Source organism: Coenobita brevimanus, chromosome 55 (assembly GCF_032717465.1).
Source record: "Coenobita brevimanus isolate Jiangsu-jjx chromosome 55, ASM3271746v2, whole genome shotgun sequence".
NCBI lineage: Eukaryota > Metazoa > Arthropoda > Malacostraca > Decapoda > Coenobitidae > Coenobita > Coenobita brevimanus.
In genome coordinates, this window is record NC_137008.1 from 48,069,682 (window position 1) to 48,085,485 (window position 15,804).

General features: G+C 40.5%; 1 protein-coding gene across 1 annotated transcript in view; it reads right to left on the reverse strand.

Annotated features, from left to right (window-relative positions):
- The window catches only part of Taf1 (TATA-box binding protein associated factor 1), a 667,992-nt gene extending 652,903 nt beyond the window's left edge, over positions 1–15,089 (reverse strand). Inside the window, exons 1-2 of the mRNA XM_080273519.1 lie at positions 15,039–15,089; positions 5,009–5,267 (exon numbers count right to left, since the gene is read on the reverse strand). Coding sequence (XP_080129645.1) covers positions 5,009–5,267 — 259 coding nt within the window. The 5' untranslated portion in view covers positions 15,039–15,089. The remainder of the gene's footprint in view (positions 1–5,008; positions 5,268–15,038) is intronic.
- Positions 15,090–15,804: the final 715 nt, after the last annotated feature.

Here is a 15,804-nt window from a genome sequence, read left to right on the forward strand (position 1 = left end):
GCCCTACTGATCTCTTCCTCCCTCCTCTCATCTCTTCTTCTCCCAGCCATTCCCCAACCACTTATACTCGCACTGCTCTCACTCTCTACATTCAACAAATCCTCAAAGTGCTCCTTCCATCTCCTCAGTTTCCCTCTCTTCTCCACCAACAATCTATTATTCCTATCTTTCACTCCCCTACTATTTCCCCTTTCACACTGCCTTACTTTCTTTACCTCCTTCCAAAACAATTTCTTACTCTCCCTCCATTTTACACTTAGATTCCTCCCAAACTCTTCATCCACTTTCTTTTTACTCTCCTTCACCAGTCTCTTAACCTCCCTTCTACTGCTCACATATACCTCTCTCTTCTCTCTCTCATCTTCTCCCCTACCTCTACTCGCTAACCATTCACTATATGCCTTCTTCTTTTGTTCCACAGCTCGTTTCACCTCATCATTCCACCATGCTGTCCCTTGCACACCCTTGCATCTCCTCCTCACTCCACAAACCGCCTCACACGCTGCGCCTATCTCTTCCATGAATATCTTACATATGTCTTCCACCCCTTCCATCTGCTCTAGCTCATACCTTCCCAATCTTTCTTCCACTATGCTCTTATACTCTGTCATTTTCTCACTATCTTGCAATTTCTCCACTCTTCTCACAGGAGTTGCTTCCTCCTGTCTTCTGAACAATAGTGGAAAATTGTAAAACAATGGTCACTACTCATCAGAACTCTGTTTGCATCCCTCTGTCATTACAGCTGGCACATACTCCATCTAGCTGCTCACCCCTCCCATTTTTGTACTTTGTTTTGTAATGCCAGGGTTATCTGATATTCCCGGTCCTCTACATGTTCAAATGACCAGCGCTGGCAACGTCTTCCTTAAGCTGTCTTTCTCTCATCTTTGAAGAAATGGATCAAGCAATCTGAAGATAAATACAGCCTGGTTTTTGCCATTCATTTGTCATGTTTCTTCAGGAAGAAAACACTTACAGGCTTCAAGACACTGGTTCTAGTTTTTTCATTTTATAATAATAATGAAAATAGTGAGAAAAAAGTCTCACACTATAACTTTGCACTACCACTCACTCAAATTCACATGCTCTGTCACTCCTTTATCATCACAATGCACTCTCTCTCACTTCCACAATCACTCACCCACATTCACTTGTTCAAGCTTGCTAAATAACTCCAAGATACACTTTTCTTATTTGCTCACTCTCTTCACTTTGACTTGCATTCACATTTACTCACTCTTTATTTGCTCACCATTCTCATTCATTCTTGCAACCAGTCTCACTCACACTCGCTGTCAAATAATCTAATACTTTCTTAGCCCCTTCATGCACGATGATGCGAAATAAGTCAAAATGGTGTCAGGCTGAAGAGGTACCGATGACGCACTATGATGCACTTGTCAGTGTTGGTCAAAAGGGATGCTAATTAGGCAATTTGGACAAAAATATGCACCAAAAGTTAAGTTTTAGCATGAAGTGCATCAATCTTTGCTGCATCATAGGGGAGGGTATCTATTTCAAGGCCAACACTCTCAAATAGTCGGCTTTCTCTTGGCCTTTAGTGGGGGGAGGAGGGGTGCATGCATATGATTTTTGTCAATTTACTCAAAAACTCTGGGTCGAATCAAAATTCTCAAGACACCACATGAAAGCTCATGAATTTCTGCATACAGACATATGCTTAGCTCCTGCATGGTGGGGGCAAAATATTGCAGTAGGGTGTTGGGAAGTTATTTTCACTGTGAAAACACATAACAGGTATTCTCACTGCATTTTGGTACTATCACTGTACAGTACTTTTACTCATCAGTTTTGTATGTTTTTATTAGCTTATCGTATAGTATAAACATAAACAAAAATGATGGTACTGCATACAAATAATACCAATATAACCTGTTTCAGGTGCAAATAAAAATCATGGAAGTGTTTCCCTTTGTGTGAGAGTCCAGGCTGCCCTTGCAGCATTTTCTCTGATGATGTCACACAAACTTACAGAAAACTTTAGGTGAGTGAAAACTTACAGAAAACTTTAGGTGAGCGAAGGGGTTAATTTCCTTTTTACTTTTTATTCACTCTCTCACTCGATCTTACATTCACTCACTTTCTAACAATCTTGCCTAAATTCATTCACCTTGACTCTTTCGTATTAACTCACTTGATCAGACTTAAATTAACCCTGGCACATTCCATTTTCTCTCACTTTCTCGCACTCAGTGTCACTCATACCCACTTTCACCAACTTTAACTTGCACGCTCACCAACTTCCATCTATATTCATTCCCACTCCTCTTGCACTCTCACTCATTCACTAACCTTCATTAAGGGTTCACTCTCACTCCAGGACTCATACCCATTGTCACTTATTCTCACATTCACATTAATTCATCCTTATGCTCCTACAGCCAACATAAGTAGAGATCTGGGTCTGGATAGTAAATGCTTGGGATTGAACCCTATACTGTAATATAAGTTTTTAAAGCAGCAGCCGTGGATCAGTGGGTAAGAATGCTCTGATCGAAGGGTAGGAGTTTTGACTTTGCCCAAGGGTCACTAGTAGACATCAGGAAGGGCATATGGTCATAAAATTAATCTTGTTGTTTTTAATGCATCAAGGACTCAGTTCTTACACCTATGGACCCGACAAAATCTTCCACAGGAGTAATAAAAATAAAATAATAATTTGGTTTTACACCAAGTATCCCCGAAGGGCTAAGGCGTTGCCCCTGGGTAGAGGATTTTGGACTGAAGCGTGTAGCATTTTATGACCAGATGCCCTTCCTGATGTCTACCAATGACCCTTGGGTGGATTTGATCCTCCGACCCTTCGGTCAGAGCGGAGCGCTCTAACCCACTGAGCCACGGCTGCTACTTCCACGGGAATACCCACTAATGTTTAATAATATTCAGCTTAATCCTGCATCATCCTTGAACGTGCTTGGGGTTTCATTCACTCAAGACTTAACTTAGAAAGATCATATTACATCTCTTGTAAAATCTGCTTCCAAAAGATTAGGTGTGCTTAGCCGACTCCGTTCTTTTTTTTACCTCTGCACAGTCGTTGACTTTATACTCGGGTTTTATCCTCCCCCGTGTAGAGTACAACTCTCATGTGTGGGGAAGCTCCCCACATACAGCTCTTCTCAATAGGGAGGAGTCAAAGCTTTTCATCTCATTAACTCTCCTCCTCTTACTGGCTCCCTTCAACCTCTGTCTCTCTGCTGCACCGTTGCATCCTTACCATCTTTTCTACCACTACTTCAATGGTCACTGCTCCTCTGAACTGTTTGCTTGCATCCCTCCACCTCTATGACGGGCGAGTAGCACCCGTCTAGCAGCAAGCTCTCATCCCTTTTCTGTCCAACTCTCTAATGCAAGAGTTAACCGTTACTCCCAGTCCTTCATTTATGTAACAGGTCAGCTCTGGAACTGTCTGCTCTGTCTGTATTTCCTGCTAGATATGGTCTCCAGTCTTTCAAACACAATGTGTCCAGGCATCTTGAAATGATCGGATCTTGAATTTGGATCTCTCTTGCATTTTGTTTTTCTCTTGGAAGGAACAGTTTGTGGGCTCATGGCCTTTGGTTCCTTCTTCCTTGCATAAAAAAATAAATAAATAAATAAATAAATAAATAACGTGCTACATGCTCCAAAATCAGAATCCTCTACCCAGGGGCAATGCCTTAGCCCTTATATATTACATATATATATATATATATATATAATCTTTCATTTTAATTCACTTACTCATAACTGACAATCGCTCACTCTCACAACTCTCGCAACGTCAGTCATACCCACTGTCACTCATTCCCACACTTTCCCATTTTCATTTTCCTCACTCTTACATAATCTCACCCACATCAGGTAAACATACTCACATTCTCATACTAATCCAATCACTAACTCAGTCTCGCAGCACTGAGTCTGTATTTCTATTCACTATTCCTCAGTTTCACTCAAACCCGGTAACTGATTCATAGTCAATTCCTATAGCCTTTCTTCTACACTTTCACATTCTGGATACCTTTCTCATGCTCCCTTGCTCTCATATTCACGTTATGGGGTGGGAGGGCAACTTGTACCTAATCTGTGAAAATTATGCTACCCTTCTCACTTGGCTTACATGGCCAATAAATGTGTTTGCTAAACTGATGTACAATAATCAGGTCTGTTGTACATGCAAACTAACTTAAAGCACGTTACTTCAGAAATTAGAACCAAATGGATCCATAACTAATTACCATGTTAAAAAACATCTCTGACACCTTGCTCTCTCCCACGAACTCCCCAGCAAGAGATGGCCATAAGAGAATGTCTTCATATTACCTCCCCCACCCCTCCTGCCTCTCTTTCTATATGTCTGTCTCACATACACACACACAATTATGCCGCTTAATTCTTTTCTTTTGTACAATGGTGGGTATACCTCTTCCAGTATCACCACTCAATTCACTTTGAAAGATTTTGTTTGGTCTCCTACCCATGTTTATAACTTATAAATTCTTTTCAGCTTATCCATTCAATAAATTCCATATCTCATTAATACTGCCCTTTTTTCTATTCCAAACTGAATAAATTTGCACAAAGCTGTTCAATTTTTCAGTCACTCTCTTCTTCTTGTAGTATTCTTTCCTTCATCCCACCATCCAGACTTGCAAATCATGGCTCCAATCTATGTAAATTTCTTCATCTCCTCTAATGCCTCATTCCTGCCCTACAATTCATTCTTTCTTGGTGGCCTATTATATGACTATCATTCAGTAACTTCATATACTGGTCAGTACTCTCCTCCAAAGCTTTTACAATAAGATTATCCTAAAATAATACATAAATGGTGTACAGGATTGTGTGCAATGGTCAAAACTAAAAATTTAACAGCAATGAAGTTAACAGTATTCTGTCTAAACTACAGTATTATGACCTAAAAGTACAGCACTGTACTTCTTCACCAGTGTCTACTTACAAGGCACTGTACTCAGTAAGAAGCTAAAAGAATGTACTGTACCTTCTTCCTCTTCTTCTTGTTCATCATCATCATCATCATCTTCATCATCATCCTCCCCATCATCAGTCACTTGGCGCAGTAGAGACCCCAAACCCAAACGGGAGAGGGAAGCCAGCTGCCGCTTGCACTCAACATCAAAAACATCACCCTCTAGTTGTCCATGAGTGTCAATATTCCCAAAGAGGAAGCTGGTCAGTGACAGCGTCTGGCTGGGAGGCCCTGAGCTTTCAGCAGACTCTTCATCATCACTGGTCCCCATCTGAGTTCCCAAACAAAAATATTAGGTATACTGAGCACAACTTCATGTGGACTTACTAAAATATTTTTTAGTCCAGGTAAAAGACAATGACTGAATTATTATGACCATTTTGATATCAGATATGAGTTGGCAACTCTCACGTACATCCTGAAACTGTTTCACAGGTTATCAAGGACATCTAACCCAAAGGGGTTCAGGAACACCACTTTGATACTGGAGAAGTGACCCATCACCACCTGCACTATGTGCAAAGATACAGGTCTATCTATCTATCTATTCCCAGACACCTTAATCCCATATGGGGTGGCCACAAACAACCTCTATGTCACCCTGTCCCCTGCCATTTCACTGCCCTGCTCCCAAATCACACCCCCCTCTCTCATATACCTCTCCACTCCATCCCTCCGCCTCATAAATCACACCCCCCTCTCTCATATACCTCTCCACTCCATCCCTCCACCTCATCCTTGTCCTTCTCCTCCCTCTCTCCCCCTCCACCTCACTCACATACATTCTCCTTGTCAGTCTCTCACTCTCCATCCTCTCCACATGGCCAAATCACCTCAATGTATTTCTCCTAATGCTTCCCTTCACATCCACATCCACACCACAATGCTCTTTCACACAACGTCCAAGCTTCACTTCCATACGTTAGAGTTGGTATTTCAATACTGTCATGTAATAGCTTTTTCACTTCCATGCTCACTTCCCTGAGGGCATTATTATGTACAGAAAGAGATGAAGCTTTATTCTGTTGACATGCCAATGTTCCTCTGCGAGAAATTTTCTCTTAAAGTGTATTGAGATGGTTTATGAACACCAGGTACCGTACACAGCTTACTGTATATAAATCTATCTATCTATTGTCTGATGCCATAATCCCGTAAGGGGTGGCCATTTGACTTTGAGTTATTTAATTTACGGGAAGGGGCAATAACCCTCCACCAGCCCACTTGTTGACACATAGGGAGCACGTATGGTTTGGTTATATGGTTACCACCCAGCATTGTAAATGGTATCTTGGCTTACAGGAAACCACTTGGCTTGTCACTCAATGTAATGCCACCTGTAAAGGAAAGAAAATATGAAGTGACAGGAAAGATGGGAGAAATAGGAAGAGAGGAGGGCAGGCACAGAAAAAGAATGATAAAGGCTAAGAGGTAACCAGCACATAAACTATTAAATAATAAAATATTTAGCAGATGCATACTGTAAGTACATGCACCTCTGAGGTTTCTCAACATTATAATTATTTTATTGATCATAATTAACATGATCACAGAATTTTATGTACTTCACCAATTATCATTATCTTCTACTGTACTTAACTATCATCATCATCATCATCATCTAATCCTGTGCTGACCCATGAGAAGCGCAGTAACCCAGGGCTAGGCAAGATGGTCCTGACATTTAAGATGAGAGTGACCAGACTCACTCATTCCTGAGTGGCATTACGTGGGCAATAAACCCCAACCACCTCTTGGATATACACCTGTACACACTCAATCTGACTGGATCGCCTTAATCACCCACGAAACTTCCGGGCACCATAAGTTGGTTATATGGTTACTACCCACTGTAGTACCATAAATAATTTCCTGGTGTACAGGAAGCCATTTGGCTTGTCACTCAGTGCAGAGTCACCCATAGGCAGAAGGAAGAGGAAAGAATGAAGGAAAAAAAGACAGAAAAAGGAGTGCAGTCACCCACAGGCAAAATGAAGAGGAAAGAATGAAGGAAAAAAAGACAGAGGTATGAGTGCAGAGTCACCCATTGGCATAAGGAAGAGGAAAGAATGAAGGAAAGGCAGACAGAAGGAGACAGAAGGAAAGAAGGAAGGGAGAAAAGATATAACCGTGTGATATTCAGTGACCACTGTTTTTTCTGTAGGGGCAATATGGAAGCAGCTGATCAGCTGACTGTTGCTTCTACAGAAGTGTAGATCAGATGTTCTATTCAAGATGTTTAGTGGAAAAGTACTAAGGAAGGAAAATAAGTTGTTTGTTGCCTTCATGGATATGGAGAAACTCTATGACAAGAGTTGATAAACAAGAAATGTGGATGGCACTGAAAATACATGAAGTAACTTGGAAATTGCTGAAAGCTGTCAAAAGTATGTATATGAATGCAAGAGTTGCTGTGAATGTGGACGTGAACTGAGTGAGTTCTTTTATTTGAATGATGGCCTGAAACAAGAATGTGTCATGTCACAGTGGGTGCTTAATATTGGACATTATATGAATGGTTTTATGAGAGTCTGACAGCATAAGCAGGATCAGTTGTAAGGAAGAGGTCAAGTATGTTGGAACTCTCTCCAAGGCAGTCAGAGATACAGGTAGTGTGCTGTACAAGGTGCTCTCGGTCATTAACCCCTAACAGGCGGGCGACGTTATGTAACGTCCATGTGTGAGGAGGCGGGTGACATTACATAACGCCCAGCTATTTTCGGTCCTAATTTATTGGTGAAATTGGGTTATAAGACATCCTTGTCACCTACTGTCCTGCCCTCTACCCTCCCAAGCCTTGAAACAAGTAAAATAGAATATACATACATAAGTTGTAGTGTTATCATTGTTCAAGTAAAAAACAGAATGACTATGTAAGTCTTAATGTTATTAGTGTTCAAGTAAAACAGAAAACACATACATAAGATTTTGAAGACAATGAATAGTGTAAAGAATGCATAAATGATAAATATAGTGTTCAGTAATGAAGAAAAAGAAAGAGAGTGAAGAGTTCGCTAGCCTCGCACCAGGCACGCCTGGTGATATGCTGCCTGCCAGCACTCCTCCCTCTTTCCTCCCCTCCTCCTCCCACAGCCAGCAGAGACGTATTACCATGCGTGTAACACCTCTTTCCTTTGTTTTCCATCCATTTTCCTCGATTTATGCATGTTTAGGCTTATTCCTTGATACTTTATTTTTCCGAAAATATGCCGCCCCACACAGTCGTAAAACTGATAAGTTGCCCACCCATAAGGGTTAAGTATATAAAATTTGCAGGCTTGTTCATCAGGTGGATCAGTGAATGAAGAGATGAGCCATGGGTGGTGAACAATGAAATCACCTAGAATGGAGATTTCAGAGAAAGGAGAAACTGATAGGATGTGTTCCATCTTAGAGGATAGTTGAAGAAATTTTCACTGTCAGAAGAATTTGGGGATAAGTACACAGCAGAGTTATACTAGTATTTAGTCAGGAGAATGACAGGATAGCCAGAATCAGAGTGTTGGGAATTCAAAAGATTCAAGTTCAGGAACCTAAAAGCAGGATATGCTGCTGCATTCATACACATAAGTCAACTCTGACTTTGAAGTGAGTATTGAGAAAGTATTTGGACACAAAGAAGGGTTTGTTATCAGCAGCCTCACACAGCTGAGTCTTAGTGAGGACAAGAAGGTGAGGTTTATAGGAAGAGGTGATGTTCAACAGTGAGAAAATTTGAGGAAAGGCCACGAATGTTGCAGAAATAAATAAGGACTAAGTCAGACAACAGTTTCATGCACCTCACTTGGCTGTCACTGGGAGAGGAGCAGATGGTGGGGGCTTTCATAGTAACCGCCCTCCTCCTACCCTCTGAGGCTGGATGTCAAGATATATTTTTTGACGGGGATTTAGAACAGGAAGTGTGGTGTGTAACATGCATGTAGTCTCGTGTTGACTGTTAGAGGAAATTGTATGGGAGAGTATGCTGGCCTACTCTGTGTTACTAAAGCAATGAAAAGGTTCAGCAAAGAGGGATGGTCAGAAGCCAGTCCCAACAGGTGATGAAATGGGAGCTCCAAGTCTTCTCTTGTTTTCCATCCACCTTGGGGGTACTGTACTGTCCTGTTTGCCTGGTGCTAGTCTCACAATAACAAATGAGTGCATCCATAAGCCAACTGAAAAACAGTGATGCATTCAGTGCTAGTGTAAGTTATATAAACCCTCACTCTTGACTGAACGTCTTTACCACTTGACAGTAAATAATAGCATATTATGTGATAATTATTCCTATGCTGACAAACAGCTTTCTCACAAAAAAATGTGCTTAGTGAATACCCATAAATAAGGAATTACTGTACTGTATTTGCTTCTTTACACACAAATACAGTGAACCCATCAATATATGGGTCTTCGTTATCACTGAGAATGAAAATCCGCACTCCCGCTGTCAAAGCAAAATTTTCGGCTTAAAACAGAAACAGCCCTCAAAAAAAGGCATTTGCTGAGTTCCAAAGCAGCACACTCTAATGACTATTTCTACTCCAACACCAAGTGCTATGAGAAGACATTATCAGCTACCAGCAGAAACCATATCTAGGATAGAAAAGTTGTTTGACAGTTTTCAACTAGAGCTGAAGAATGCTGGACCTAGATAGACACTTGAGAAAAGATGGTTGGTGGAATGGTGGGCCTGTGGCTGCACCTGCACAGCTATCAGGCATGGCCCTTTGATGATAAGGCTATCAATTTCCCAACTTTGTGAGACATCTATACTCGGTTTCATGGAGTCAGACGCACTGATTTTGCCAGCCGAGGACAGGTGGATTTGGTAACACTGTGCGATGCACTCGGGCCGTGATTGGTCGATTTCCGTTGTGTTTGAACATGCACCAAGTTGACTTTGTAGTCCTACCAAGGCCCTCATTGATTTGTTAGATACCAGAAAATACAGATACATCTTTAATGATAAATATATGCCTTTTAGATTACTAGAGATAAACCTGAACGACAATGATAACAACTAAGTAAAGTCGCGACTGGATGCATATGAACAGTTAGCAACTGTGACGAGAATTCAGATGTTCATAGCGAGGTGGTTCTGAGGTCCTGTGAAGGCTCGAATGTTTTTCCCACCACTACTGCACAGTGTCACAGACTACAGTCTACACTACGCCCTTCATTATCTCATCTGCTAATATACCACCAGACCCTAGATACACTTAGCTTATCTTCTAATAATTATGATTTGTGTGAGCTCACACACACACACACACACACACACACACACACACACCTCACTTGGGTCAATACATGCTGTTCTCAATACATATAGTGTACATACATATTTTCATTACCTTCATAGGTAACAGCAGCTTTAAAAATCTGTATTTGTTTGTATTCCCAGTCAGATTCAGTAAAATTATTTCTTACATGAAGAAGTTTGGTGTTTGATTTTCCCTAACATATTTGTATCATAAGAGACACATACATACAGACAGACGGACACCCTATCCCTGGTCACCATGCACCCTCTCCTCAAGCATGTATCTCTGTCCCCTCGACAGAGAGCCAGGAAAGTAATGGATTAAATCAAATGGTGGAAGAAAGGAAAGTAAGATAAAAGCAAAACCCACGAGAAAATAATAGTTGAACTCTGCTGCTATAGTACCGTAAAACTGCATGCAGTGTGAACAAAATCAAACATAATGAAATGAATTTAAACAAATAAATCAGTCGCTGACTGTTGTCCGTATGCGTCCAGTCACGACTTTACTTTCTTTTTGTTATCATTGTCGTTCAGGTTTATCTTTAGTAATTTAAAAGGCTTGGATGGGTGACCGCCTGGGAACACCAGATGCTGTTGGCTCGTTCTCCCTACGTGTCAAGTGGGGTTGGTGGAGGATTAGTGCCCCTCCCTGTAAAACAGTTAACTCTAAGCCCTTGGCCACCCCGTTTGGGATACATGGCGTCTGGCAATGAATGAATGAATGAAATTTAAAAGGCACATATTTATCATTAAAGATATCATTGTTTTAATTTGTATCTGTATTTTCCAGTATCTTACAAATTAATGAGGGTCTTGGTTGGAATACAAAGTCAATTTGATGCACGTTCAAACACAACGGAAATCGACCAATCACAGCCCGAGTGCATCGCGCTGTTACCAAATCCACCTGTCCTCGGCTGGCAAAATCAGTGAGTCAGACTCCGTGAAACCGAGTATAAATAATATATTAACTGATCAATTCTGTATAAATAATCAATCTGGGAAATTGATTGTGGCTTAGCAATGATGGACCAATGCAGAACAACAATTATTAAAATACTTAAAATGCAATTTCAAACAAATTTTGACATTTGATGAAAACCAAAAATCAAGCAAGACACCAATACCAAAGTGCAGTCCTACTGTATTTCAGGTCATGCTCTTTCCACTGGTTTTCATTGAAAATTGGTACAGCTTTGGCAACATGGCTATTTTGAGCTCTAAAGATAGTACGGTACCTCTTTCTCACATTTTACGTCACCCATTTTTAAGGTCTCACATCTCTAGAACTATAGGAGGTAGAGAGGTCAGGTTTAAAGCATTCAATAGCACATTAGTGGTAGTTTCTTGTTTTAGAGTATGAGCTTGCTTGGTTAAACACATACAAATCCTTGAGTGTCTAAAAATGGGATACCGTAAAGAAAAATGAGTTTTTTGTCACTCGTGAATATTTAGTGAAAAATCTGTGCATTCTAGAGATCTGGCAACCAGATTTTCCGAATCTACACAAAAAAACTACACCAGGAACTAAATTTTGAGGACAGTCTGAGTTTCCAGCGTGCAATGGCAAGCACTCTGACATGGGAAAAATAATTCAGTGCTCAGTCACTGACAAAAGACCCATTTTTGCTGCAGCCCTGCTGCCACAATCGTAATTCAGTGCTCGGTCACTGACAAAGGATCCATTTTTGCTGCAGCCCTGCTGCCACAATCATATTAGATATGAATCATAAACTTCACAGATCTTCATTTTAGGTATAAGGGAATTGCTGTTCAAAATATGAGATGGTGAGGTGGGAAACTTTTTCAACATTGGTCCATCTGAAGTGGAATGGCCCATTTACAGTGCTAATAAATGTATATACATGTTAAATTAATATTTATACAAACTAAAAGTCTGTCCGGGCGAGTTGTTGAGCTAGGGACAAAACACTTCCACTAACTTCAGCTAGTTTTTGCTCTGAATCTTGATTTATTACAGTATTGTTAAAATTAAAAGAAAAATTTTGACATTTCAGATAATCTGGTGTATATGAACTGATTAGGTAGAGATGTACCGATACCACAAAACTGGACCAATACCAATACTACTACCGATGCTGATACCAGTGAGGGAGGGTGGTGCCTACCATGGCTGTGGCAGGGCCCTGAGTCGCTGTTGCAAGGCTACCAATGTCTCGTACATGTCCATGGTGGCAGATGTGGCTCATTACCAAAGAATGTACTGTATTAGTACGCACCATGTACTCAAAATAATATGATACTACATACTGTATTTGGATATTACCAATAATTTATTTTTCATCCTTATAAAACATCCAAATTCTATTTAACAAAATAACTTCCAGTGAGTGATATGTTACGCACTAAATTCCTTTTAAGTATCGGTAGTATCAGCAGAAAATCAGCCGATATCGATTCTGATACTCTAAAAATGGGCCAATACGGCACCACTGATACCGATACCGGTACATCAGTACATCTCTACTATATGGTGATTAAAAATGTTAATACTATATTTTGCAATTAAAAGCGCCGATTCAGTAAATGACTGATGATTCGGTGTTTTGTTGCATCCAGGTTGGTGCAGGTTAGCTACTGTAGGTTAGGTTAATTTTAATTGACCTGGTTAGTTGGGTTAGCTAGAAACTGCCATCAAAATAACCTTGACTGTCAATCTTTCTATCTATTGCCAGACACCATAATCCCGTAAAGGGTGGCCACTTGACACTGAGTTAGTTGTTTTACAGGGAGGGGCACCAACCCTCCACCAACCCACTTGTTGACACATAGGGAGCACGTATGGTTTGGTTATATGGTTACCACCCAGCACTGTAAATGGTTTCTTGGCTTACAGGAAACCATTTGGCTTGTCACTCAATGTAAAGCCACCTGTAAAGGAAAGAAAAGGAATATGAAGTGACAGGAAAGATAGGAGAAATAGGAAGAGAGGAGGGCAGGCACAGAAAATGAATGATAAAAGCTAAGGAAGTAGGCAGCACTACATCAAGTGAGTGGATGATGGTCGCCACTACCAACCTGAACCTGCAAATTTAGTGATCTTGATGGTCAGGGAATGCCCACCAAGACTGAATGACCTGCAACTTTTATGTAGGTGAATCAAATGCAAGAGAATAACTCCATGAAGAAAAAACACTGTCAGATTTTAAGGTAATACTAATATTCAAGAACAGTCAATGACTAAGACTCACTGCCTAATGAAGTTGTTACAGCATCAAGTGTTGAAAAATTTAAAAAGAAACTCAACTGATACTGGCATGATAAATGGTCTGAATTAGGCTACCCTGTGTGAATAAAACTAGAATAATGTTTACAAAACCATAACACCAGATTCCTAAGAAACAATAACATGAACCAATTTGTTACATGGTTCTAAGTCAACTCTTCTTCTGTGACTTTTCTTGACATATTAAAAGTTAATGACATAATGGGGGGGTCTCTAATGTGTGCCTGTGGACAGTTACTCCCTTTCTGTCCGTTAACCCATGGACTGCGAGCCACAGCTCAGGCTGGGTAGCGTCCCATTACGAGCCACAGCTCAGGCTGTGCTGGCCGTGCATTACTGTAAACAACTCGACCCCTATCCAAACTTATGCATGGCACTATGCAAAGATGGAGAGAGAGAGAGAGAGAGAGAGAGAGATTTTTTTCTTTTTCACCAGATGATGCCCTGGATGTTTATCTTCCAGTTTACAATACACAAAAACAATTTTTTTTCATTTTTACACTACTCCCGTGTGTAAACTTACGCATGGCCCTACGCAAAGATGGAGAGAGAGAGATTTATTTTCTTTTCACCAGATGATGCCCTGGATGTTTATCTTCAAGTTTATAAAAAAAAAAAAAGCTTTCTTCCTTCATTTTTTGCACACCACAGGTTGGGATTTAAAAAAAAAAAAAAAAAAAAAAAAAAAAAAGGTAATTGTGCAATCCACAGGTTAAATTCTTGGTGGTGCACTATGATTATAGAGCCCCACCCTTTTGTTTTCTCTGGTGCATTATGGTTCAAATTCAACCAATCACAGGGCTGGGGATTGGTCAATCACATGTTTTCAAATCTGAGATCAATCAAGACAGAATCCACTGACAACTTAGGACAAAATTGGAAATTCGTTTCAGTTAGCCTCAAATGACATGGATCTCGGTTAAGTGCCATTTGGACAGGTTAATGCCTAAAATGGCTTGAAATTAATTCTACCTACCGTATCTATTGCCAGAAGCCTTAATCCCGTAAGGGGTGGCCACAAACAAATTGCCTCCTTGTCACCCTGTCCCCTGCCAGTTCACTGCCCTGCTCCCAGCTCACCCCCCCCTCTCATATACCTTTCCACTCCATCCCTTCATCTCATCCTTGGCCTCCTCCTCCCTCTTCCCCTCTCCACCGCATTCACATATACTCTCCTCATCAGCCTCTTGCTGTCTATCCTCTCCACATGACCAAACCACCTCTGTGTTTCTCCTAACGCTTCCTATCACATCCACATCAACACCATAATGCTCCTTCACTTCCTCCTTATTTGTCAGTCTGTCTCTCCATGTGACTCCACAAGCTCCTCTCAAATAATTCATTTTCACTGCTCTCACTCTTGATTTGTGTCCCTCCAACAAAGTCCAAACTTCACTTCTATACATCAGAGTTGGTATCACAATACTGTCATACAATAACTTTTTCACTTTCCTATATTAATTAATTAGTTTATTTTCACCATAAAAAAAAAAACTAGGTTGGGGTTACTGTTTACAATGCCTTACAACAATAAAAAGACCCAACAATACCTCGCTTATTTTTAATCTGCGTAAGAATTGAGCCTGTGAAGGTTTATATCCAAGGGGTTGTTGGGGCTTATTAAGCACACAACGCCACTCTGGGATGAGTGAGGCTGGTCACTCTCATCTTATGTGTCAGGACCAATTTGCCTAGCCCCAGGCTCCTACGATCCTCATCGGGCAACGGAGGATTGGATGACGGATGGATGGATGAAATGTTATAAAAGAAAGTCAAGTTAGAACTGGATACTGTTTACAAAACCATAACACCAGACTTTATTTCTCTCTCTACAGTATAGTCAGATGCTATAATCCTATAGCGGGTGGCCACTTCTTTGTTTTACGGGGAGGGGCACTAAAACTCCGCCAGCAATTTAATGGAAATTGGCCTTTGTTTGGCTCAAGTAACACAGATCTATGTTTGGTTAATGCCTACAATGAGTACCACAGCTTAATGCCTAATTTGGCTTGAAATTCTCAAAAAAAAAAAAAAAAAAAAAAAAAAAAAAAAAGCTAGGGCTGGGGTTAATGTTTCTTAAAGGCTTAACACCACATTGGGGACACCACAGTACCATACCTCACTTATTTTTTAATTTGCAGTTGACAGAACTGTTCAACAAACTGATTCGTTATTTATGACCAGTGTTATGGTTTTATAAACAGTTCCTATGAGATGCCACTAGATATAAACAAATACTAGTTTTCAAGAATAGTCAGTAACTGGGGTCTGAAGCTCATTGCCTAATCATGTTACAGCATCAATTGTGAAAATATT